At 37.0% G+C, this 22,877-nt stretch overlaps 1 protein-coding gene across 7 annotated transcripts; it reads left to right on the forward strand.

Moving 5' to 3' along the window:
• The first annotated feature begins 142 nt into the window (after positions 1–142).
• Positions 143–22,818, forward strand: CRYZL1 (crystallin zeta like 1). Of its 7 annotated transcripts, none has more exons than XM_033011359.2 (15): positions 143–227; positions 642–851; positions 1,133–1,204; positions 4,092–4,169; positions 4,703–4,775; positions 5,420–5,464; positions 9,618–9,686; positions 11,682–11,815; positions 12,638–12,749; positions 16,649–16,672; positions 17,749–17,847; positions 18,562–18,683; positions 19,142–19,247; positions 20,920–20,965; positions 21,641–22,818. In XM_033011359.2, the coding sequence occupies exons 3-15, from the start codon at positions 1,139–1,141 to the stop codon at positions 21,738–21,740; spliced, it is 1,074 nt and encodes a 357-aa protein (XP_032867250.2). In that variant the 5' UTR covers positions 143–227; positions 642–851; positions 1,133–1,138; the 3' UTR covers positions 21,741–22,818. The 7 variants fall into 7 exon arrangements, with proteins under 7 accessions (XP_032867250.2, XP_042644719.1, XP_042644721.1 ...); XM_042788785.1 differs by having other exon boundaries at positions 160–233; XM_042788788.1 differs by lacking the exon at positions 143–227 and adding an exon at positions 387–476 and having other exon boundaries at positions 20,916–20,965.
• The last annotated feature ends 59 nt before the right edge of the window (positions 22,819–22,877 follow it).

The following is a 22,877-nucleotide window of genomic DNA, read 5'->3' on the forward strand; positions in this document are numbered from 1 at the left end:
CCGCGCAGCCTGCTGGGCCTCGTAGTCTTTCGCGTCCGCCTCCTCCCTCGCGGCGAGCGACAGCCGCCCGAGCCAATCCCGCTTCCGTTTTTCTGCCGAGCGGCGGCCACCGTGGCCAATCGCAAGCCCACGCTGGGCTCAGCAGGGTGCGGGGCGTGGGGAGGGGCGGTGCCGAGTGCCCCCGCTCCCGCGCGTCGGAGGGCGTCGAGGTGTGGAACGAGGCGGAAGTAAGGGTTTGTCATGGCAACCGCCGGTCGCGGGGTGGCGGCGCTCCCGGGGGGTGCGGTTGGAGCCCCTTAGTTTGGCAGCGTCTCTCGGAAGCGGGCGCAGCCCGGCAGCAGCCCCCGGGGGACGTGTGGGTGCTGCCGACAGCCCGGCGGAGCGGCCCCCCCGGCACCGCCGGGCTCGGGGCTCCCTCGGGGCCCGCGCGGGTTGTGCCGGGCCTCGGCTGCGGCGCTGCCCGGCGTTTCTGAAAGGTGAGGCGCCTCAGGGCCGGCCCTTTAGCCGGGCGTCCCCTGAGGTATTGGTGCTGCCTGCCAGAAGCGATAGAATGGCAACGTGGTTTTCTGCCTCTCGGCTTTGGGCTTTTCTTTCTCCTGTAACTTGAAGAGACCTTAATTTAACTTTTTTCTCTCTGAAAGGCTCTTGTTTGTTGAGGACAGCATACACCCACGTTGGTTGAGGAGACCAAAAACCCAAGTTGTGATTTTGTGCGAAGTCATATGTAAAGTTCCCTGTATTCCTGCACTGGTTATACTGCTCCCTGCACTGCCTTTGTCAGAGCTAGTCAAATTGTGTGCCTTCCAGCCTGGGCGGCAAACAACCGGTCTACTGCATTAGACTACCAGACGGTAAATCCTGTGTATCATTTGTTGCCTTTTGCTCTACACCGTCAGTCCCTAGGATTTGCTATGTTATGGTCAACAATACTGATGTAACCTGTTGCAGGTAACGCCATATCTTGCCTTGTCTGTTGATCTAGTTTAGAACTTAGGTATTGGAAGGACTCGTAGGCCCTGTGTTGCTTGCAAACAATTGCTGTTCCGCTTATGAAGTCATGTAGAGCTTCAGTTATTTGTTTGCTCTATAGATGTTGCACATATTACAGTCTGGTTGCTGTGTCTCTTTTCAGATCACTATGAAGGCCTTATATTGTCAGCAGAGTTCACCTGGCGAGGAAGTTACTTTTGTCTTCCAGGAAAGAGTGAGTTCCGATCATAATAGCACTATTAATCATTCAGTGGAAGAAGAGAATGTGGCTGAATGCCTCAAGGGATTGAAACACCTAGCCCTTTTGTAGACTTTAAAAAGAACTGGTGTAATCCTTGCACATACAGGCAGGTAAATGGAAGTGAGGGAGGTGTATTTTACCATCAGTATGCTGCACTTGGCAAGATCAGTGCTAGATTTCTCTGTGCAATTTTGATGTCCATATTTTAAAAACAAGTTTTGCAGGCATAACAAGTGAACTGTGGCTTCATGTGGATTCACACCTCCTGGATGGATTTTTCTGGTCACTGAAAAAGTAGAAATATAGGCTGATAAAGTTATTATATTTGGAATGTTCCTACTGTTATTTTCTTTGCTCTTGCGAGTTCTTTATTCCTAGTGAGGACTGAGATCACAATGCAGCCTTTTTCTCAGACACATTGATAAGTCTTTGTCTAGCTACCTGTTTTCCTACAACTTAAAGGAACAACAAGACAACTTTTTTTCTGTCAAATTTAGCTGAAGCTATTGTGCTAAATAGTCAGTTTGATGTAAACATTAATTGTATAAGTGTGTACACATGAACTTGTGCCATAGGCTAAAATAGGCTGTCAGTGAGTGTACGTTGATGCAGTGTGGGTGTCTGAACGGTAGAAGAATGCTTACATGGTTCTGAGGATGTGAACCTGCATCCTTAATTCTCTTACAGGTGCAAAATAAATTACTCTAGATACCTATGTATACCGGTGTAATATAGTTATCTAAATATAATGAGGAATCATATATAAAAATCAAACAATATAGAACTGGTGAGAATCTTGCTTGAGTGGTTGTAAAGTCTCAATAGTGAAGCACATCTAATCCTGAAGAGAAGGATGCAGTGAAATGGGTGATTTTGATACAACCAAGGAGCAGTCTTAGAGCTACTTAAGCTGACTGTGAAATTTTGCTTTTGCTGAAAAGGTTTGTTCGCCTTTCAGCAGCGCGCTTTTGTTCTCTTCCCTGTAATGATTTTAGGAGTCGTGCAGCTATAAAGTGTGATGGATCAGCTTACTTACCCAGGTGAAAGCTAATAATTTGTTACAAATTAATTCACATCATTGTGATGGCTCTGTGATTGCTAGCTCCAGCACAAAGAGGGGGATGGGAATATGTAGATGCTGGCAACAGGTGAGCCAGACAGCTCTGGTACAGTCTTAGGTTAAGTTAAAGCAGATCTTGAAGCTACACTGCTGTGTTTAGACTTTGTCTGCCCACTTGCCTATTTAAATATCTTCAGACAGGAACTGATTCCGCAGCTGTCTGTGTAATGACCAGCGCTATGGAATCCTCATCTTAAATAGGAATAAGTACTGAAAAAAGTGAGGGAAAGGGAAGCTAGTTGGCTGAGGAGACCTTAATAGAACAGAAGGTGGATAATAAAAGGTCAGTAGCTTGGATGAAGAATTTCCATAGCAAACCTTCCTTATATGATGCTTGGTCAGTTCTTAATAATGACATATTTAAATTATGAACTCAGGAACCAGTTAATAGCACAAACATTTCATTGTCTTTTTGTTCTTAAGACTTGTGTTCTTTTATAAAGAAGAACAATTTTATTATGTGCATTGTAGCAGTACTTAGGTTCACTGAGCTATGCATACCAAAAGGATAGTTCCAATAGACAATATAAATTTACATAAATTACATAAATCACTTAGATTCTAACTTTTTCTTTTCTTTTCTTTTTTTTTTTTTTTTTTTAACCAGAGATGTAGTATTCATATACTTCAACAGTTTAATGGCTTTTCTGTTTTGTAGAACGAAGAGTGAGAACCCACTTTGTTTTTTTTGAGGAGCAGGAGGTCAGTCTGACTGGCAAAATGCCGTGCAGTTTTAAAGGAACAGCATGTGTTTAACTCACCTGGGGTGAGAAAAAATTCAGCTCAGTATTCCTTGGACAGAGGTTACTGTTCATGTTGCTAAGCTTAGGAGAAAAGCAACAGCTGTTTCTTGGAAAGAGTTTAAAAAAAAAAAAATCAAAGCAAGCTTAAACACTTAAGAATATATCTTAACTTCAGAAGTAGAAACAAAGTGCTCTCGTGACTTTCTGTTAAGTGTTTCGCTTTCAATTCCAGTAGGCGTCTACACTGCAAACTACAGTATAGCATGGAAATACATAGTTTTGCCTCCAATAACTGAGTTAGCTCTTCAGCAGCTGTGTTGAGTCAGCAGTCCAGAACTGAACTTGGCTAATTAAATACTTCAAAATAACAGTACTCAACTACTCAAAATCATTTCAGGTATCAATCCCAAAACCAAAAGTTGAAATAGCAAGGGGAGGTATCATTAAGAAAACAATTCTGTATGTGAGAGAGCCATCATTTGTGGATCTTTAAGCCAATTCTTACCAGTGCTGTTTCTTTGACATCATCTGGACTACTTGAATATTTACCTCAGTAAGTTTATCAATACAGTATTTCAGACATTCACGTCAAAATTCTCTTAAAATTCTCCATTGCTCTTGCAATATAGTTTTAGAGATCTGTTTCCTTCTATTTATTAGATAGACAGTGGGGGAGTAATTACATACTAAAATTGTTTCACATAAGGTTGTGGTATTTAACTTTCAGGAAACAAAAACCAACAGAAAAATAATGTTATTGTTGAGGTTTAGTAAGGTCTAGTGGTCAGTCTGTAATAGTAATATACATGTACACAAAATGGTGCTGTAAATCCAATGTCATATCGGTTCCCTTTTCATTGAAAAAAAAATTCTTGTTCTGACTACAAAACAATCTAAAGCAAAGACTCTGTGGAAAAGTACTTTCAAGAGCTTGAGAGGATCCTACTAGCACATTCACGTTGCATTGTATAATGGAACATCTGTAAATTTGTCCTAGGAAAGCCTTCCTCCTCCAAGAGACAATGATGTGAAAGTACAAGTTAGAGCCTGTGCACTGAGCTGGATAGATACAAAGGTATTTGCTTATTTTTTTTTATAAAAGCTAGAGGTGTTTACAGTTTCCACTGAAGATCTAAGCCAGGGCCTTAGCTGGTAATTGACACAATTCCATTTATGCTATCTGAGGATATGGCTTTATGGCTGAGAAAGAGGGCATGGGATTGATGTGGTATTCTTGCATATCTCTTTAAATAAAAAGCACCTGTAATTTGGTTCCTAATTTGTGGAGAAAGATCAGTTGTCATTTGAGAGTTCTCTTACAGTAAATCTCTTTTATCATCCTCTGCATACTGACTTTAAGTTACAGTTTGGCTTGCCTGTTAATAACTCTCTGGTTTTATTTTTTTAATATGCTTCTAAATTTAAATACAGAAAATCAGTGCAAAGGTTTTAATATTAAATGAGGAATGTGTGTACTTTTTTTCTGCCCAGATAACGTCTTGGTAATGGCCCAACTTTCTTACTATGAATATCAAACACTGTAAGATGATAATAAATATGCAAATTTTCAGCTTTAGTAAGAATGTTGTAACTATTATTTTAATTTAGCTTCTGTCAGAGATTAAACTGGAGAAGGACCTTCTACCTGTTGGTCGAGAAATTTCTGGAATTGTATTGGAAGGTAAGTTAGTATAATTGTCTTGTGAGGGTATGGAACAAGAATTAAGGTCTGGTAATCAGAACAAATAATTACTGTTTGTATGGTACACCTTTAATAGTAGGAACTCCTTGCTTTCTTAATGAGGCTTCACCTAAGTCAGTAATGATACTGAAATGAAAGTTAAAAGGAACTGAACTGTAATTCCTGCGTATTTGTTCAGTATGGAAAAAAAAAAAAAAAAGCATGGCAGCTTTCTAAATAAAATATACTGAGATCTTAAGCTACTACCTGCACATGCTATAACAATCTTTAATTTATTTGTGAAGATCATTTGTTGGAACAGTGAGACAAAATAACATTCAGGAATTTCTGCAGCGTTTCACTGACATGTCCACCTTTGATGTGTAGTTTAAAGCCTGGATCTTTCAAACACAGATATGTGTGTGTACTTGCATGTAACTGTTTGTGGATGGGGTGCCAAAGTTTAGTGAGTTAAACGCTTGGTTTTGGTATGTGCATATTTAATAGAAAAGGACATTTTTTTTACTAGCAGAGTATATTTTTAGTTTTGTGAGCTAGTGATAAAGTGTTTTCAAATTCGTGTTCGATTTCAGCTATAAACATTTCATACCTTTCTTTCCTCCTTTTCCTGTATTTTTCATGAGTTGGAAGAAAGGTGACCTTTTTTCAGCCAGATGATGAAGTGGTAGGTAAGTTAATGCTTGTTTGCCTTATCTACTAACATAGTAATCTTTTTATAATGAATGGCTGGGGTTATAATCATTGCTAAAGCTACAATTAGACATATATTTTCAAAGGTTCAATCAATGTCACATGAATAAACTCTTACAAATGAGAATTCTATTCTAAAAGTGTTCTTTTAGCAAAGTTTTTTGGTTATAGAATGAAAGTTCAGGTCTCAGCTAATGTAATCTGTCATAGTCCTACTGCAATTACCAAATCTTTAAGAATATACACCTGGGTCCAACTAGCCATATGGGGTGAGTGTTCTAAAGGCAACCATCTGAATATATACATAATTATTTGCATTTATAACACGATCTTGATGTAATTAATACGTATCTTTTGATTTGTGTGGATGATATAAAGTCTAGGCTTTTTTCTGCCTTACTGAGGATGACATAAAAATACACTTTTAACTGCTAGTAATGAATCTCTTCTTCAAGCAAACTGCAGACTGTTCGGTTTCTTCTAAGTCACATCAATTTCTGTTTGAATGAAGAAATCAAGAGTGGTCCTAAATTAAACATGCAAGTAGGTTCAGCAGTTCTGCTGGATTTTCTGAGTTGCCAAAAGCAGTGCATGTCCTCAAGTGTTTTGCTAAATACAAGGCCACATTTAAAAAGATGAACTGATTCAAGCTGCTCCTTTTCCAGAATCCTCGTTTGGAGTTCTTGAAAGTTTACTTGTTTCCCCCCTAACATAACCACAGGGAGTCCATACTTTATGATCCTGCTGTGGCATTATTGTCAGAGAAGCCTATCAGAAAGGCAAGTGGCAATCACTGTGCTCTTTTTGTTTGTTGTTTAAAACAGACTTCCAGGTGAAAAACCACACAGACAGTGTTTGGGGCTTTTCTTTTCCTGGTAAAATTTTGGCAGACCTTTCATATCATTAGCTTAAATCTAATAGAATAAGCTGTGTGATTATTATTAGTTATTCACCACAGAAGGTGTAATCCTTGCAGTTGGGAATTAATATTCCATTTCATAGGGTGCAGAAGTGGATTTGTTTTGTTTAATAAAGTAGAACAGTTATGGCCAGGCATTTTCTGGTCTTGCATATGAATTAACTTTGAACTATGAACAGTATCATTACTGTGAACAGTATTGCTCATTTGGTTAAATATCTTAGTGACATATGCTGCATCTGTTGAATAGTTTAAAATAGTATTTGTGTTTCAATCACCTTCTGTTGTAGCTGAAGTAATACAGTTTCAGTAAGTAGTTATGGCAAAAGAACCCTGTAAAAACATGTCAGTGGACCTTGAGATGTCTAAGTGACATTCTGAGTGGGAGGGTTGGGGTTTTTTGTGACTTGGGACTTAATTCCATTCTTGTTAATTCAAACATAGAATAAGTATTTTGAATCACCTGAGCTACTTCAGAGTAAATCAGACATTAAGGGAATGGAATCTGTACCTGAGTCATGAAAGAAGCAGGTTCATTTTGTCTGAGACTTCTGTTGCCTGTGGTTTTTATTCTTGAATAGTGAAGGTTTGCAAATGCAGGTACAGAGAAGTCAGAATTACAGGTATGAAAATAGGAAGATGAAGAAAACAGCATTTAAATAATTTTAGCCCTAAAAGAAAGAAAACTTATTTAAATACTGAAATCTCCTAGTATTCCCTTTCAAACAGCTGTTCAACCTTACACATTCAATATAGATGCTGTAAAGACAAAAGTGTGAAAAGAGTGAAATATTTCTACTGTGGTATATCTTTCCTAACAAGCACACTTCCCAATTACTACTGCTATGAGTTCATACATAGTTAATGAATGAGCAGATATAAAAGAAAATAAGGTGTTACCAAATGGTTTGGTTACCTGTGTGTTTAATAACATCAAACTGTCCCAAAGTATACAATTGTCAGAAAAAGATTTATACCTGAATTTCACAAAAAAGTCTGGTTTTATATTGAAGGGATAGTCCTGGTATATACTCCTTACTGACTTTAATAGTAATAACATGCTAGTATGGTCTTTATGAATCTACTCTTTCATGTAAGAATAGTACTGTGCTTACTGGAAGTACTTGATATGTTAAATCAATAATCTATTTCTAAAATCATACCAAGAATTGTTCTTCACTTTTAAAGCTTTTCGAATCCTTCTTTGATCTTCCAGGAGGGATTTTGTTGTCTATATAATGTATTCTCTTCTACATAACCGTTTGTTTGCTTAAGAAAAATGCAGTAGTAAAAGCTCAGACCAGCCAAAAATCTTTTGTTTTGAGCTACATTCTTGACTTCTTTTCAAAGTTAGTCAGTTTTATTTGTTGCTCTCAGAATCTTTTAGCAATCAATTATGCCATGTTCCTCATTAAATAAGTGCAGGGAAAAATATTCTGAGAGTTAAATTGGCCACAAATACTTGGAAACATGAACCTAAATATAAACGTATCTGCATAGATTTTTGGTGGTTAGCCAGTTTGCATGTCAGTTCTTCCATATGCCCTGTTACTGAATACATAAATAATCAATGCACAAATGCCCTACGCTGTGTGGAGTATTTCTGACAAGTGAGGTGAAAAATCTAATTTTGTACTTGTCACATGCTTGGTGTGTATAGCATGCATAAAATAAAGGTCTGTACTTCATGTTGGAGCTTCTGTGAGCATTATGAGGTATACTAAGGGGCATGGTTCTTTAAGGTGCCATATGTCTTTCCCTTAGTATAGGGGTTATGTTTTTGTGAATGATTCTAGAGACCCTGAAATCAATGTGAGTTGACAGCAATGTATAATGACTCCTTGGAGGCTGTCGTGAGTGTTGGGCGATAATGTGACTTGTTCCTGAACTTTTGCATCTGTCAAGAAAAGGAATGTCTTCATGTATTATTCAGTCTGTGTTTTGTTTTTTTCTATAGTAAGATGTTAGAATGCAAACTGGTTTAGGTGCCAAGGCTATTTTAGTTTACTATAAGGAATTTTTTTCTTAATACAGTATCATATTTCAAATACTAATCATCGAAATCTGAATGATGCTTTAGGATACAAGAGAGATTTCTGAGGGGCATTCTTTCATACACGTTTATATTTTGTACGCTACACTAAGGGATTAGAGGATGACTTAAGTTATGAAAGACGGAATTGATAGTGATGTTGTAAGAAAGTGTGTTCTGTTCTGAGATTCTTGCCCTGCTTGCATTATTTCCTAATTGCACAATAGCTGCTGTAGATATCTGCTTTAGACTTATTATTATTCTATTGGTAAACACTTAAGAGATCTGCAGATGTATACAAGCACCATAGGGTAACCATTTTTTAATGAGAATTGTGAAAGACTGGAAATAGCAGACAAATTTGCTGAGGATTTTAAGCCAAAGACCTTACTTTGGTCTAAACTGAGTTTAAATTTGGGTGGGGAAGGGAAAAAAATAGTGGTTTACCAAGGATAGAGGGTACATATATTCAAAAGACTGATCAGATGCCAGAACCTACTGCTCATGAATCTCCTTCTTTGGCCAGCGGAGTAAAAAAGCAGTTAGGACCAGGATGGATTTCTTTTTTTGCTTCTGCCTGTTCTGTGTTTGCTTGCTCTGCCTTGAGTGTTTGTTTTTTAGTTTTTTTTCTCCTTCAGTTTCTCTTCTCTATTCCAACTTTTTAAAACTTAAACTCATGCATTTTTGCACGTTCTTCCTCTGCTTCTTTCTGTTCTTTTTTTGCTGCCTTTGCTAACACACATACAGGCATCAGGATGGAAGAGCAGCAGTATTCTGTAGTATGGCTTGGTCTGTGCCCATCTGCAATGAGAGAGCTCAGTTTTCTTCTTTGTTAGCCATGGCCCAGAGTAGAAACAGGAACACTCATCAGAGTGAGACCAGTGTGAAACAAGTTTGGACATGACTTGACAAAAATTAAGCATGCCAGTAGTAAAAAGCACTCAGTAGTGTCCCCATTCTTTCTTTCCTGGACCCCAAAATGTTTGGGGCTCCTTTGCAACCATCTTGTGCACTGTGCCCATAGAGCTTACAGATTTGCCAAGTTTTCTTAATCTGTCACAAACCTGATGAGAGCAACTGACCACAGACCAAGCGAGACTAGCAATGTCATAAGAAACTTGGTTTGGTTATAACATATGCTTGTTTGAAATTAAAGGTCTATGTTCAATTTTTTTTTCAGGAATTTTGCCTCTGGATACTGAGGAGTCTGGTCTTTGTGAAGTTATTCTAGTTCATGAGCATTATTTGGGTATGTAGTTCATATATTTTACTAATATTTACATTTACTGTATCTTTATACTTCAGTTTAGCTTTTCTAAAAGGTAGCTAGTTAACTTGGACCTCTGGGCAAACTTGTTCTGTATAGCAACATTCAGACATTCTATCTATATCACCTGTTCACAGAAACTTTGAATACTATGTACTCTCAAGGGTTTTTTCTTTGCTGTTACTAAATGGATTAATGTTTTGCCTAAACCACACAAGCTGACTCTTTTTTTTTTGTTTGTTTTTTAATCTTTCCTTCTAACTTCCCTTTTTGTTGCTTCATTGTCTTTCTACTTTTTCCTCACATCACCTGTCACAAAATTAAATTAAGAGAAATTTTATTTTTTCCTCACTTTGACTCAATCCAGGAATATCACTTGTGACCAGACTAACAGATGGGATAAAATTAGCAGACTATAAACTGGAGAAAGGAGTTTTCAGGGAATGAGGATTGGGGAAAACCTAGTATTGAAGCATTCTTTTCAATTATTGTGAGTTTCCAGTTTCTCCTTTCTGGGCTCAGAGTGCTTTAATGCATAGAATACTGAATTTGGGAATTTCTCTGATTGTCCCAACAGTTTGTTGTGTTACTTTGAGAAAGCTACTCTTTTGCTGAAATTAGTTTGTACTGTGTTTCTGGACTGTCCATGAATTCAACCTATGTAGTTATGAGGTGATTCCTTTAAATTTGCATATACCAAAACCAAATCCCTACTTTTATTGCATAAATTATTCCCTCTGTGGGTTTTTTTTATATATATGTGAGAGGTAAACAAGTGTTATTTATGTTGACTTGTTTGAGGATGAAATCTTCCTGACTAGCTATGACAGTTTTTGCAAAATAAGTCATGGACTCATGGAGATGAAAAAACAAGTTTTATTCTTTCTAACATTTAAAAGTACAAATCAAGCAAAATGAAATCTAGGGGTCTGTGCTGCCTTATCACTATTTACAGTAAGTATAGGCAGAAAATATTTCTGACTTTATACTACCTTCAGTAGCTTACTTTGTGCTAAGTAGTATGAACTGGCACACGAAGTGATGATCCCTAGAATTCTTTTCCAGCACACTGATAAATGATCCCACGTGATCACATCGCTGATGTTGTTTTATAGCTTCCCCGATTCAGGCTAAACTGTCAATTCCTATGCTTAAAGGGACAGACCAAATTTTTCCAGTCTTTTTCCTTTCTAGTGTGTCTCAAGAGGATTGCACTTACTTCACTTCTATGCTAGACTCGCAGCTGGGCTATGATGATTTTCCAGCTTAGTATCAAAGTCTCTGCTAAAGCATGTAAATTGCTTACATTAAAAATAGTGTTTGAACTTGTGATTTCTAGTTAATAGAGTACTTCATTAATGTTACCTGCCCAGGCTTTTAAATGTGTAGATAGAATGGGAAAACTTAAGCATCTTGTAGGTAGAGACAACAGAAAACAGAGATGGCAAATAATGTCATCCTGACCTTTATCTTTCAAAATGTGTTATAACCTCCAGAAGCTGTTTATAGAAATGGTTTATGAAGTAGAAGATTCTAACCTATAAAGAGAATTAGGAACTCATGGGTTGGAACTGACATTGTATGTTTTCTGTGTCAGAATTATCTTTGTGAAGAGGCCTCCACAGATAATTTCTGTCAGGAGTTTATGGTAGGAAGTGTGTCTCTTTTTCTTTTTTCCTGTTTACTGTATTCTTATTTGAACTTACTCGCAAGAGTGCTGCAGAAACAAACTGATTATTCTTGGAACAGTAATTGTCTTTTCCACTTTGACTCCTTGTACCTGACCATGAGCCACAACATCAGAATATTGCCTGTGTGAAACAGTCATAATTACACCTGTAGATGATTTGACTTGTATAATTTTCTTTCATGTTTCAGAAACTGATGATGTCTAAAAAAAATAAACCTGAGTGAAATGTCAGGGACTTGCTGCTTTGTTTTCTCATCTGCTTTGTTTGTTTTTTTCCCCAAACTTAGTTCGTAAACCAGAAAAAGTTTGCTGGGTTGAAGCAGCCGGGACTGTTCGTGATGGAGTCCGAGCATACACAGCTTTACACTACCTTTCCCAAGTCTCTCCTGGAAAAACTGTCCTTGTAATGGATGGAGCAAGTGTAGGTAACAACTGTGCAGTAATAACAATTTCAGAACAGAAAGATTACCTCTGCCATAAATAACTGTCTTATCGCCGGATTGATTGGATTGCTTGTAACATACTAAACATATCAAGCCTTGTATTTTACTCCTCGAAGCTCCCTTAACTTAATGACTTAATAGGAAAGGTCCTCCCACATAAGATCCTGAGCCAAGAATACAGTCCTTTACATGTTGTGTGGGTACTGAGCAGAGGTAGTTCTTTTCTGATTTTTCACATTGACGTAGTTTTACCCTAAGCCCTCAGGTATAACCGGAGGAAAGTGCTGTAATTTTTTATTCCTTTCCCACCACTGCTTTTTAACTTCTCTTGGATATAAATAATTTCATTTGCATTACTGCAATCTAGATTGCTAATGAAGGTGTGGAGCTTGCCTCAGCCAAGATTCGTTAATGTAAATGTGGCTGGGGCTTTTTCCTTGGTAGCACTTCTTCAACAAGCAAGCAAGCCCAAAGCTACAAGTTACAACTGCGGTTATGGTACTTGCGTTACTTAAAGTGAAATCTGAGCTATTTTGTTGAAGAGAACTAGTTAGTGACTAAAAGTTTGTTGAGAGCTTCCCAATCAATGCAAAGATTTTTTTCCTGGCCTCAGAACAGAAGCGTATCTGTGAATATTCAAATTCTTGGTTCAGATGAGTTTTACTGGAGGAGTAATTTCATTTCTGGATACTCTCCTGACTTCTTCTGAATGTCCTTTGCAGTATAATGTTTCTTAAACAGCATAAAATTGTTGCTGTAAATAAATTCATGTACCTTTTTTTTTTTTTTTCCTTCTGCAGCCATTTGGTACAATAGCTATTCAGTTAGCACAACATAGAGGAGCTAAAGTAATATCTACTGCATACAGTCTTGAGGACAAGCAGTACCTGGAGAGGCTTAGACCGCCTGTGGGTAAGTCATATTCTTCCGTGCTAAAGTTTATGCTATAGAATATCTCAAAATTTTTTTTTTCTTTTTTGTCTAGAGACATATTTCAGCAGCTGAAAACTGAAACACAAATTTATAAATAGTCTAATTAAATAGTTTTCAAATGTATTCTCTACTCCATAGGTATTTAATTTCTGTTTTGGGTGTACTCAATGGCATTTTTATTCTTCATTTAAATTGTAATGACTTTTGATACTTTCCATCTCACACAATAGTGCTTGAGTGCTGGCTTTTGGCCTAACTACTCAAGAAGTCTTTTTATAAAATTGTTGCTTGTGAACAAGAAGTATTCCTAAATCACCAGTATCACAGTATGTACCTAGGTACCTGAGCCAGAGTTTACATGTAATTGTATACTTAAGATCCAGTATTCATCGGACTCAGATTACTTCTAATAGTATTTTATCAGGCTGTGTAGCAGCTCAGTTTCAAGTACTGTCGTAACTGTAGCTGGGTGTTCAAAAGCTCTGCATTTTCCTATTTTCTAATGGAGCTTTGCATTAGGCATAATTCATCTATGCCTTCTTCCATTTTTTCTCTTTGATACTTAAGTTTTTTGTGGGGGTTCCCTCAAAGTAACAGTGCTGTTTGGACCGTGGGAAAATACTCTGTGTAGAAGTTACTAGCATCTTTCCTGATCAAACTTTTTTAGTTGATGCTGCAGGGTGGAGGAAAGTAGAACATTTCTTTATTCAGACAGTTTTAAAACAAAGGATGGTGTTGCAAAGTCCAGTCTGATTGCAGTCCATGAACTTTCCTGTACAGTGAACAAAGGGTTAAAACTAATGTCTGAGATTTCCTCCTCAAGATGCAAAGACTGCCACAGTGTAATCACCAAGTTTATTTTTCAATGTTTGCTTTTGTTGTCATTCACAGAAATATATGTAAGAGTAGCTGTGTCTCTTGTAAGACTGCTTTTGTGGGGGAAAGCATTGCATAGTCAGTTATCATCATGTCTACATATATTACAGTCACATCAATCAAAATATATATATATGGGTAAAGATGAGTTCTGATTACAAAGATAATGTTAAGGTTAACTGTCCCTGACCCTGACTCCTTTCTCCTTTGTTGTTTTGCATAGTAATATTGTTAGCAATTTGGGCTTTCCAGTTGGAGAATCAGAGTAGTTTGCAAATCACTCTTGTTCTTAGTGACTCACTAAAACCAGGCATTGCTGATATGCAGGTGCACATAGTATTGTCCTTGTGTTCTCTCTGCTGGCTCAAGAATAGTAAGCTAGCAGAGGGATGAAATAAGCCAGAGAGCTGCCCTTTAGTCACAGAGAGAACAGAGTTCTTGTCAATTTTAATTCCTTTCTGGCTCCCGAGAGCAGAACTGACAGTGGGAGCACAGAGACAACACAGTGTGCATGTGCATTCTGGGGCTGCACGTTCACACACATCTGCAGTGTTGAGGAGTGATTCACTTCCAGCCTACCAAGTGAGTATTTAGCTCTTCCAGTAGTGGCTTTGGAGTGCTGATAATGCAGCAGGAAGTGGTGTTGTGCAGAGGTTATTACACAACAGCAGGGAGAAAGACATTTTTGCTGTCTGACCTTAACAGTCTTCAACAGGGAACTGCAAAGTTTTGTGCTGGGAATGTCATCATTTCTTCTAAGATCTGGCAGACTTATTTCTCTAGATTTTCATATTACTTCTGTTTTTTATTTTTTTTTTTTCCAACTTCACAAAAAAGGCTATTTTTTCCTTATTTCAGAAGTCTTTTTTACTGTAATAGCAAACATTACAGACATCTGAACATAAAGCATTTTTGTGAATGCTGTTATGTAGAGGCTTGTTACGCCAGCTGTTACAGGGTGAAAGAGTAAATACAAAAGACCTAAAACTTTGCTTTGTAATATTTTATGAGTATATTTTGCTAATGATATGAAAACTTTATTAGCTAAGAAAGGACTTTGCAATTATTGTTATTATCACAGTCCTGTCAGCACATATGAATATGACTTTGAGCTGCCTAGCATGTTCACTTTTTGCTAGCATTCTTAAGTTATACAAATGTTAATATAAAATAAATGCTCTGAGTAACCCGAGCATAGCTAGCTATACCTAAGCTGGCTTCTATTGTCTGTGGGTGGAGGGTTTTTCAATTTTGTGCTTGTTTAGTGGGGGGTTTTTTGTTTAGTTTTTAGCAAGAGCCTTATCAGTTGTCAATGAGCCACAGTTTGTGTTACCAGTGTGTAGCATAACTAGCTGCTTCATAAAATGGCTGAAATAACCATCTCTTTCAGTGGAAAGGCCATTGCTTTTATTGCTCAAGTATGTGCTTGTTATACAACGATGGGAGTTTAGGTTAGCAGTTTTGCAAATGTTTGTGGAACATAAACATTAGGGGGGAAAAATTTTAATTGCAACTTTACTTCAAGTAAAGAGAGATAACTTGTGTACAGTGTTTAAAAGAGAAATAGTCCGAGAGTGAAAGCAAAAAGCCGTTATTTTTGTGTTTGGGGGTTTGGTTGTTTGGGTTTGGGTTTTTTTTGTTTGTTTGTTTGTTTGCTTGGTTTTTTTTGTTTTAATAAATATGATTCCAATGCCTGAAGTAGAAATTCCTGTTAATGTTTAAGGGTTCATATTTAGACCAACAGGATGGGATCTTCTGCATGTCTTCAGTAATCTCTGGAGTAAATATAATAATATGGAGGGGATTATAACAAATTTTGAAATTTTAATGCCCATGTTTCAGACTAGAGACAGAATATTACATTAATAATGTGATGAGTTTCTGTTAGGGAAGAGAAGAAAAAAAATATATACACACGTATATTTTTCTTCTGTTCCCTAGGTTACCCCCCCCTTTTTTTTTTTGTTCTGTTTCTTATTTGTTTTTAAACAAACAAACAAAAAAAAACCAAGCAAACAACAGCAACAAAAAGAAGACCAACAAATATTGAACTTTCAGTGGATATGTTTCTGGTAAAAACTCATCAGCGTTTTCATTGTTCTCTTGAGCATGTTCAATAAGTCAAGTAGTAGATCTTTTGTGTGACAGTTTTTAAACTATGTAGCTGAACTTACTGGGTGAGAGTAAGCTCTGGTAGCAGGTTGTGGAAATGTTGGTATTTCTACTTCTCACCAACAGTGAAAGAAGAGAGAAACTGAAGCCTTTTTGTCAGTCAGGATAATGTTACTCTAGAAGTTGTGCAAGTCACAGAAGAAGAAATGGAACTAATTTACAAATGTTTAGTGAGAAGTTTTGCATAAATGACAAAGGATGATAGCAAATTACATTAAAATTTGTTGCTCGGACTTTTCCACAGCGGAAAGAAATTGTTATGGCATTTTGCTAGGAAGGAAATTGAACAGGATTTTGATGAGTGCTGTTTGAACTATTTTATTGAGTTAAATGACAAAACTGGAAATTTTTGCTAAACGGAAAACAGTCAAACTGATTAAACTACTGCCTTCCTTTTTGATCATCAGGCTTTGAGTCTGTTATATCAGAATTATTCTCAAAGAGTGAATCTATTTGCAGAAACTTTATACCATGCCAAATTGCCATGTTAAGGAAAACCTTTTAACTTTTTGGCTGAAGAAACTAGTAAGAAAAGGATATTATAGGGGTTTATTTGCATATGGGGACTGTGACTATCATTATTAAATAAATGTGACATGTATTAAATTATGACCATGTGTGTTCTCTTCAGCCAGATAATTTAACTTCAGTGAAAAAAAATGAATGATTGACGTAAGAACCTGAACGTATCTTATGATTTGATTGGAAGGAGAAAAAAAAATCCAGAACCCAAAGCATTAACTGAGTATTTGTTAATATTCTTCTTAATGACCAGTTTTTTGCAATTTTTCTTCTCTCCTTCCTTCCCACCCCCTGTGATTAAATTCAAGAAGGTATACGGCAGCCTTTAGTGGGTAAGTACACATTGCAAATTGTAGTTTAATCCATTATGCCTTGGAAATGTGCCTCCAAATTTATTTGACGTTATTTCAGTTATCATTTTGCTGAGAAGTCTTTGGCCTGTTTAGTTTCTAAATGGTTGTTCTACCTCATAATTATGAAACAAAACTAAAAACCTTAGCTGCTACTTCTCTGACCCAGTTATCTCTGATGCTGCGGTTTATCTTTACAACCATCTGTAAATATGATATCACAGATATATGAGAAGAAAATGTATTAGTGACATTCATTTAAGAAATATTTCAAGAGGAAATGTTAGTACTTTCATCTAAATACTTATTTAATGATCCAGAGAGCCATTCAGAGATTAAAAACATCATGCAGAAAGTAGGATAAGTTTATCCATGCTGTGAGATAAGTAACAATGTAACTAAGTATTATTTTAAAGAAAAGATGGATATAGTAAGATTAAAAGACTTGGTGGAATCATAAGAAATGTCGAGTCAGTGCCGTGTATTTCTGGCTTGCACGGGGAGACAGGGCTCCATGCCAGGGAGAAAAGATTTTTGTTTCCCTGTGATGTGGAAGCAAGAGAAGGGCTCTGCAGTGGACTGGCAGGAAGTGGTGGTGTTTTTGTAGAGTAAGGGAAGAGCTGCTGTGGTTATTTGATAGATAATTTGAAAGTTGGGAGATGTGAAATAAAGTGCCTACTTATTTTTTGGCTACTGTCTTTTGCTTCAGTAACACAACTAGTCACTCTCACTCCAGAACTTCCTATTTTTGAAGGCGCTTTTGGAAAAGAAGAATAGCAAAGAATGAACTCACAGAAGGATTTATAATTCTTACAGGGGCAGACTTTATCCTTTTTGGCCTAAACAGACTTGTGAGTTTACTTCTGCATAAAGCTTATACATATTTTTTGGTGTTGATCTTGCACTGTGTTGGAAAATGAAAAAAACCTGTTGGCTAGTTTTTTTGACTTAGCTGCAACTTGCTTGAAATACTTTCAGAAACTAGAAATTTTCTGTTCTGCTCCAAATCTAAACTCTACATTTTTATTGTAGTTAATCAAACGTACTGCTCTTTCTAGCTCGAGTGATAGATGTGTCAAGTGGAAAGATAGATGTGGCAGAAAGCTGCTTGGAAGAAACGGGTGGTCTGGGAGTGAACATTGTTCTAGATGGTGGAGGTATGTAACTGATGAAAATTTGGTTTTCAGAGCACTACTAGTTTGTTGGGGTTTTTTCATTATTATTTCCAAGTAATATAGGTGGAGGCTGCATCACCTCAAATGATTACCTGTAGTTGCTTGTTCCCATGCAATTTTATGTATGTATCTTTATCCAATAGATCTTCAGCAAGATCTCTCTAAGTTCTTCTGATATCACCCTCTAGTGGAAGCATCTGATACTGTTAGTCATCTGCTAAATTTGTCTGAAATTTTCCTTTATTTAAACTGAAAAGAAAAAAATGTGTTTAGAGAGTAGAGCTGTGACATCGTTTGTTACCTTATTTTAATACAAAAATTAAGCCATAATCACCAGTACTGTTAGCCTGTATTCTAAAACCATTGTAATAACTGAAAACTCTGAAGTTACTATTTTTAACTGAAATAATTGAAGAACTTCTTAAGTTCCACTGAAACGTGTTAAAAGAAATATACTGAATCTCCTAAATCTTCTACTTTCATGTGACCAACAGCATAATTATAGTACTGTTCCAGACAGCTGTCTTTCATTGTATGTATTCATATGCATATATTGCAACTCGTTTGTATCTGAAGATGTAGGACTGGAGAGAATCCCAAGATACGTGGTTTTCAGTACAGGAAGAGATGGACATACCATTCTGAACAGAATTTTCTTCTGAGCTCAAATTAATTTGTTCTTCCCCCCCTCCCCAGTGAGATTATATAGTGCTGAAGATGAGTCAACTTCAAAATCACAGGTTCTGCCTCATAAGCACGATATCATTACTCTTCTTGGTGTTGGGGGACACTGGATAACAACAGAAAAAAATCTTCAGGTAAAGAGACTGTGTCAATAAGTTAGCTTGTAGCAGAGTATATACATGGATGTGTCTGTGAGCTGCTGTCACGGCTGGATGGTTCCTCACCATCAGTTTTCACTGAAGAAAATTTTCACATCCAGAAAATGGGAAATACACAGCATTGCTAATAAACGTTTTTATTTTCCTTTGGAACAATTTTGGGGCTGTCTTCTCTGAGATGATAGTAAGTTATGTTAATAGCTTGGCTGTACCGACAAATTTTAAAGGACCTATTTTCTTTGGCTCAGAGTATTAAACTGTTTGACAAGACAGAAGAGTATAATTTAAAGCTGTAAATACTACAAGTTTGCTAAGTTTTAAGAAGGGTCAAAAGGTGTGGTTTTGTTTGTTTTAACCATCTATATAAAATAATAATTTAACCTTTATTTTTGCATAGGAAAACATAACTAAATAACATTTTCCTTGACTTTAAGCTGGATCCTCCAGATAGCCATTCCTTGTTTCTTAAAGGAGCCACAGTCTCCTTTCTGAATGACGAGATATGGAACTTGTCCAATATACAGCAAGGGAAGTATCTCTATATCCTTTTGATGGTCATTTTGAATGCTGATTGCAAATATGAATGGATGGAAACGTAACTGAGAAACCCACTAGTAGATTCTCTTCCTCTGTCATGTAACCACAGGCTTAAAGGTCAGCACCGTTAAGCATACGGTGTAACTACAATATAACATACACTCATGTCTTAAGCTAGTCTCTGCATTCCCTCTAGATATATGTCTCTACATGCTACATTAAAACCAGTGCTGAAATAGAAAACACACGTTCTGGAGAAAATGCAGTATTTTTGGTTCAAGAGCAAAGCAATTAACTGAAGATTTGATTCTATAAGTTTTTAGATTATGCGTACAAGCATTTGGAATTTTCTTTTGGGCAGCATCTGTAAATCCTAATGCAATCAGTTTAACTGTAAAAGTTAAAATATTTCAGCTTCATAACCTTTTCCTTATTTGCAGTGTTAGTACATAAAATTTATTGAGCAAAGGTGTGGGTGTGGGAAAAGGAATGCCTCCTTCACTTGCATTACCTACATTTGGTCTTAAGGAGCTGGACTCCGGGCTTTCTACTAGCATGACCACTTTCAGTGGGTCGCTTCAAGTATGGAAGGTTTGTCTGTTTATGTCTTTAAGGACCCTCCCTGTTCTGTACTGCACTGCAGATTATGAGATCTGCTGAATCACTTTTGCAGTTTAGCAGAACGGCAGAGGCAGGTGAGGATTAAGTCATTATATTTGTGAAACGACTAACTGTACTGCAAGGAAGTCCTCCCCTCCTCCACTGACTGCAAAGTAGATTAGGCAAGGTTAGGCACATGAAGGAAATATTTATGGGATACAGACTATCTTGAATCATTTGATAGTTCGGTATTTTTATTGAATATTTACTGAGTAGTTATCCACATAAAAAGTAAGCTGACTAAACAACAAGATTTCTTCTGTCGTCTCCTGGGGTATCTTTAATAACAACAGTATGTTTTATCACAACAGGCTTTAAAGTTGAAAGGAGAAATCTGGGGGTTTGTGGGGGTTTTTTTGATCTATATTTATCTGTGAAATTCTTGATCACCTTAACATTTCTTCAGATTATATTAGTGCCATATGCTCACTTCTGAAAATGACTTGAGCCTCCAATATTAACCACATTGCTCTTACAATGAAGGAAGGCACATTATTTTTTTAGTTTCATATAAAGACTAAATACAGTCTCATCTGTTGCATTGTCATCAATGTTAGTCATTAACTCAGACATCCCTTACAGATGTGCAGTGATGCTCCAAGAATTTACAAACCCTGCTAAGTTCCCAACTTTATTTTGATTTTTATGTCAGATGTCTGTATGAATAGTAGCATTAGTTAACTGGTACCAGTCTGTCATCTTAATTCTGCACAAAAGATGCAATTGCCATTCTGATTGATTAATAATGTAGTAGTACAGTCTGCATTTGTAAATTTTAGCCCTTTTGCATTATTTTTCAAAATTCTGTTTTCCGTATTTCATTTCTGTATACTATTTCAGGAAAGGAGGTTTCTGATATATAAAAAAAGTGCATAAATCTCATCTAAAGATTGGAATTAAGACTGATTTTTATTTTGCCTTGATCCTATTGGTCTCTGTTAATATTGCCAGCAAACATCATTACAGAAAGATTTGTCTATAGATATATTGTTACCTTGACAGTCCTCTTAGATACCCATCTTAGAAGATATAATGGAGAAATTATCAAGCAGTATTTTCAGGTAAGAGATGTGATTTTTTTTTTTTTTTTTTAATTCAGCATTAGAAGTAGAAAACTTTTGCCAACACTGTACTACAAGTTTGTATTGGGATGCTCAGGAAAAGATAGTTTATATGGAGCAGCTTATGGTCTATTTCTGTTTGTAACGTAGCAGGCTAAGCACAAGGAAATCTTGTAAATCCCACGATAGTGCTGTGTGTCAGAATTTAACAGAGGCAGCACATTCTTTTCTTGGTAGAGGAAGAGCAAATATCTGGCTGCTCAGCAGTGTGTCTGAGAAATGGTGTTGGCTGTAAAAGATAAGTCTGTCTAATATTCCTCTGAGAAGAGTGACAGCTTCACTAGATATGAAGACTCCCATAAAAAGGTGGGAATGGAAAACCCTTTCTCTTAGTGCAGGGTAACTGTATTGTTGTTGAGCAAAAGCTTCGCTGCCACTACCACCTTTTTTTTTTTCCCCTCCGTAGGAAGGATATCTTTTAATTAACTTCTGTTTCCTATTTGCCTTAGGGCTCTTCCTTTCTTCTGTGAACCCAAGCAAAGCTTTAAAACTTTGAATTTTGTTTAAGGAGTACAGTTTACATAGTGAAAGTAAAGTCTATAGCAGTAGTCCTGCAATATTTCTGTTGATCTGAGCATGATCACCAGAAAGTTCTGACATATTGTTCCATTTTAGGCCTCAGCTGGATGAACCGATCCCATTGTATGAAGCCAAGGTTTCTATGGAAATAGTTCAGAAGAATCAAGCAAGAAAAAGACAAGTCATCCAGTTCTGACACACAATTTCCTGATTTCTAAGCCTGTGGGAGATAAAGAAACGTAACGTATTTGAGAAGTAAATTAGTGTACACTTTCAAATAATTCTGTAAACAGAATTTAAAGATCTTTTGTACCTCAGCACAAAATGGTATGTGATGCTCCTGAGACTTCAGGGGTTTTTTTGGATCCATGTGAGCAAAATGTTCCCATCAGCAACTTCTAAAGAGGCAGTCTTGACATACAAATCATGTCTGCCCTGCCCCACTTATAAATGTCAGTAACATCTACAGGCAAACTCAGTAGCTGTTGGTTTTCAACCATAAGAAATTAAAGTTAAAAAAAAAATCTGGTGTTTTTTGTTAGTCTTCCCTTCCCCAGCCCCTACCAGTAGTCACCTTTATCTTTTGCTTTTGACTGCATTGAGACCGAGTGCTCTCTGTGGTACACTTAGTCTTGATTGCACATTTTATTACTTAATTGAAAGACAGGCAAAACCATCAGAATGGGCAGGGATGCTAGAGGAGAAGGATATAGTATTGACAGTAAGAGTTCTCCCCACAGCCAATTTTCCTCATTTTAGCAAACAGACAGTAAACCTAGTAAATCTAGAGTCCATAAGCTGATACAATCATGTCATTCAGATGTTTGAGGCACTCTATGTATCTTGTTACTGTAATGTTATCTTTGATATCTTTCCAGTAAGACCCTCCTATGCTGTGCAATTTCACTTCCCCTCTTTTAACCTCAGTCCTATGACTAGCACAGCTCAAATCTGTTTATCTGACATTCTCCATTACTGTGAACCATCTGCAAATCAGCAGTAGGGAAGGAACTGCTGTTTTTCTTGCTTCAAAGCATGCGGCTTCCTACTTGCTCTTATTTGAGAGCAAAAATTTTTTTTGTTGTTCAACTGTGCTATTCATTTTCACTGTGTGGATTGCTGAAACAGTGGACCCCTAGCACTTTAAACCAGTGTAAGAAGTTGGAACATTTGGGTGAAAATAGATTATCTAGAACCATCATTAATCTATCTTCTGTCATTCACTGGACTTGTAGTAGGTTCTTAATAAATGATGCAAGGGGAGCATATGAAAAGCATGAGTAAATCTTATTTTACTACTAATGTGATGTAATGCAGCCATGAAAAGAAGTGA

The sequence above is a fragment of the Tyto alba genome, unplaced genomic scaffold (genome assembly GCF_018691265.1).
Source record: "Tyto alba isolate M040663 unplaced genomic scaffold, T.alba_DEE_v4.0 Super-Scaffold_14, whole genome shotgun sequence".
Lineage (NCBI taxonomy): Eukaryota > Metazoa > Chordata > Aves > Strigiformes > Tytonidae > Tyto > Tyto alba.

Bases quoted from the DNA above. Each gene is read 5' to 3' on its own strand.
- CRYZL1 (XM_033011359.2), top strand. From the start codon at position 1,139: ATGAAGGCCTTATATTGTCAGCAGAGTTCACCTGGCGAGGAAGTTACT. The intron at 1,205-4,091 runs GTGAGTTCCGAT...AATTTGTCCTAG, and splicing joins CTTTTGTCTTCCAGGAAAGA to GAAAGCCTTCCTCCTCCAAG. The intron at 11,816-12,637 runs GTAGGTAACAAC...TTCCTTCTGCAG, and splicing joins TTGTAATGGATGGAGCAAGT to CCATTTGGTACAATAGCTAT.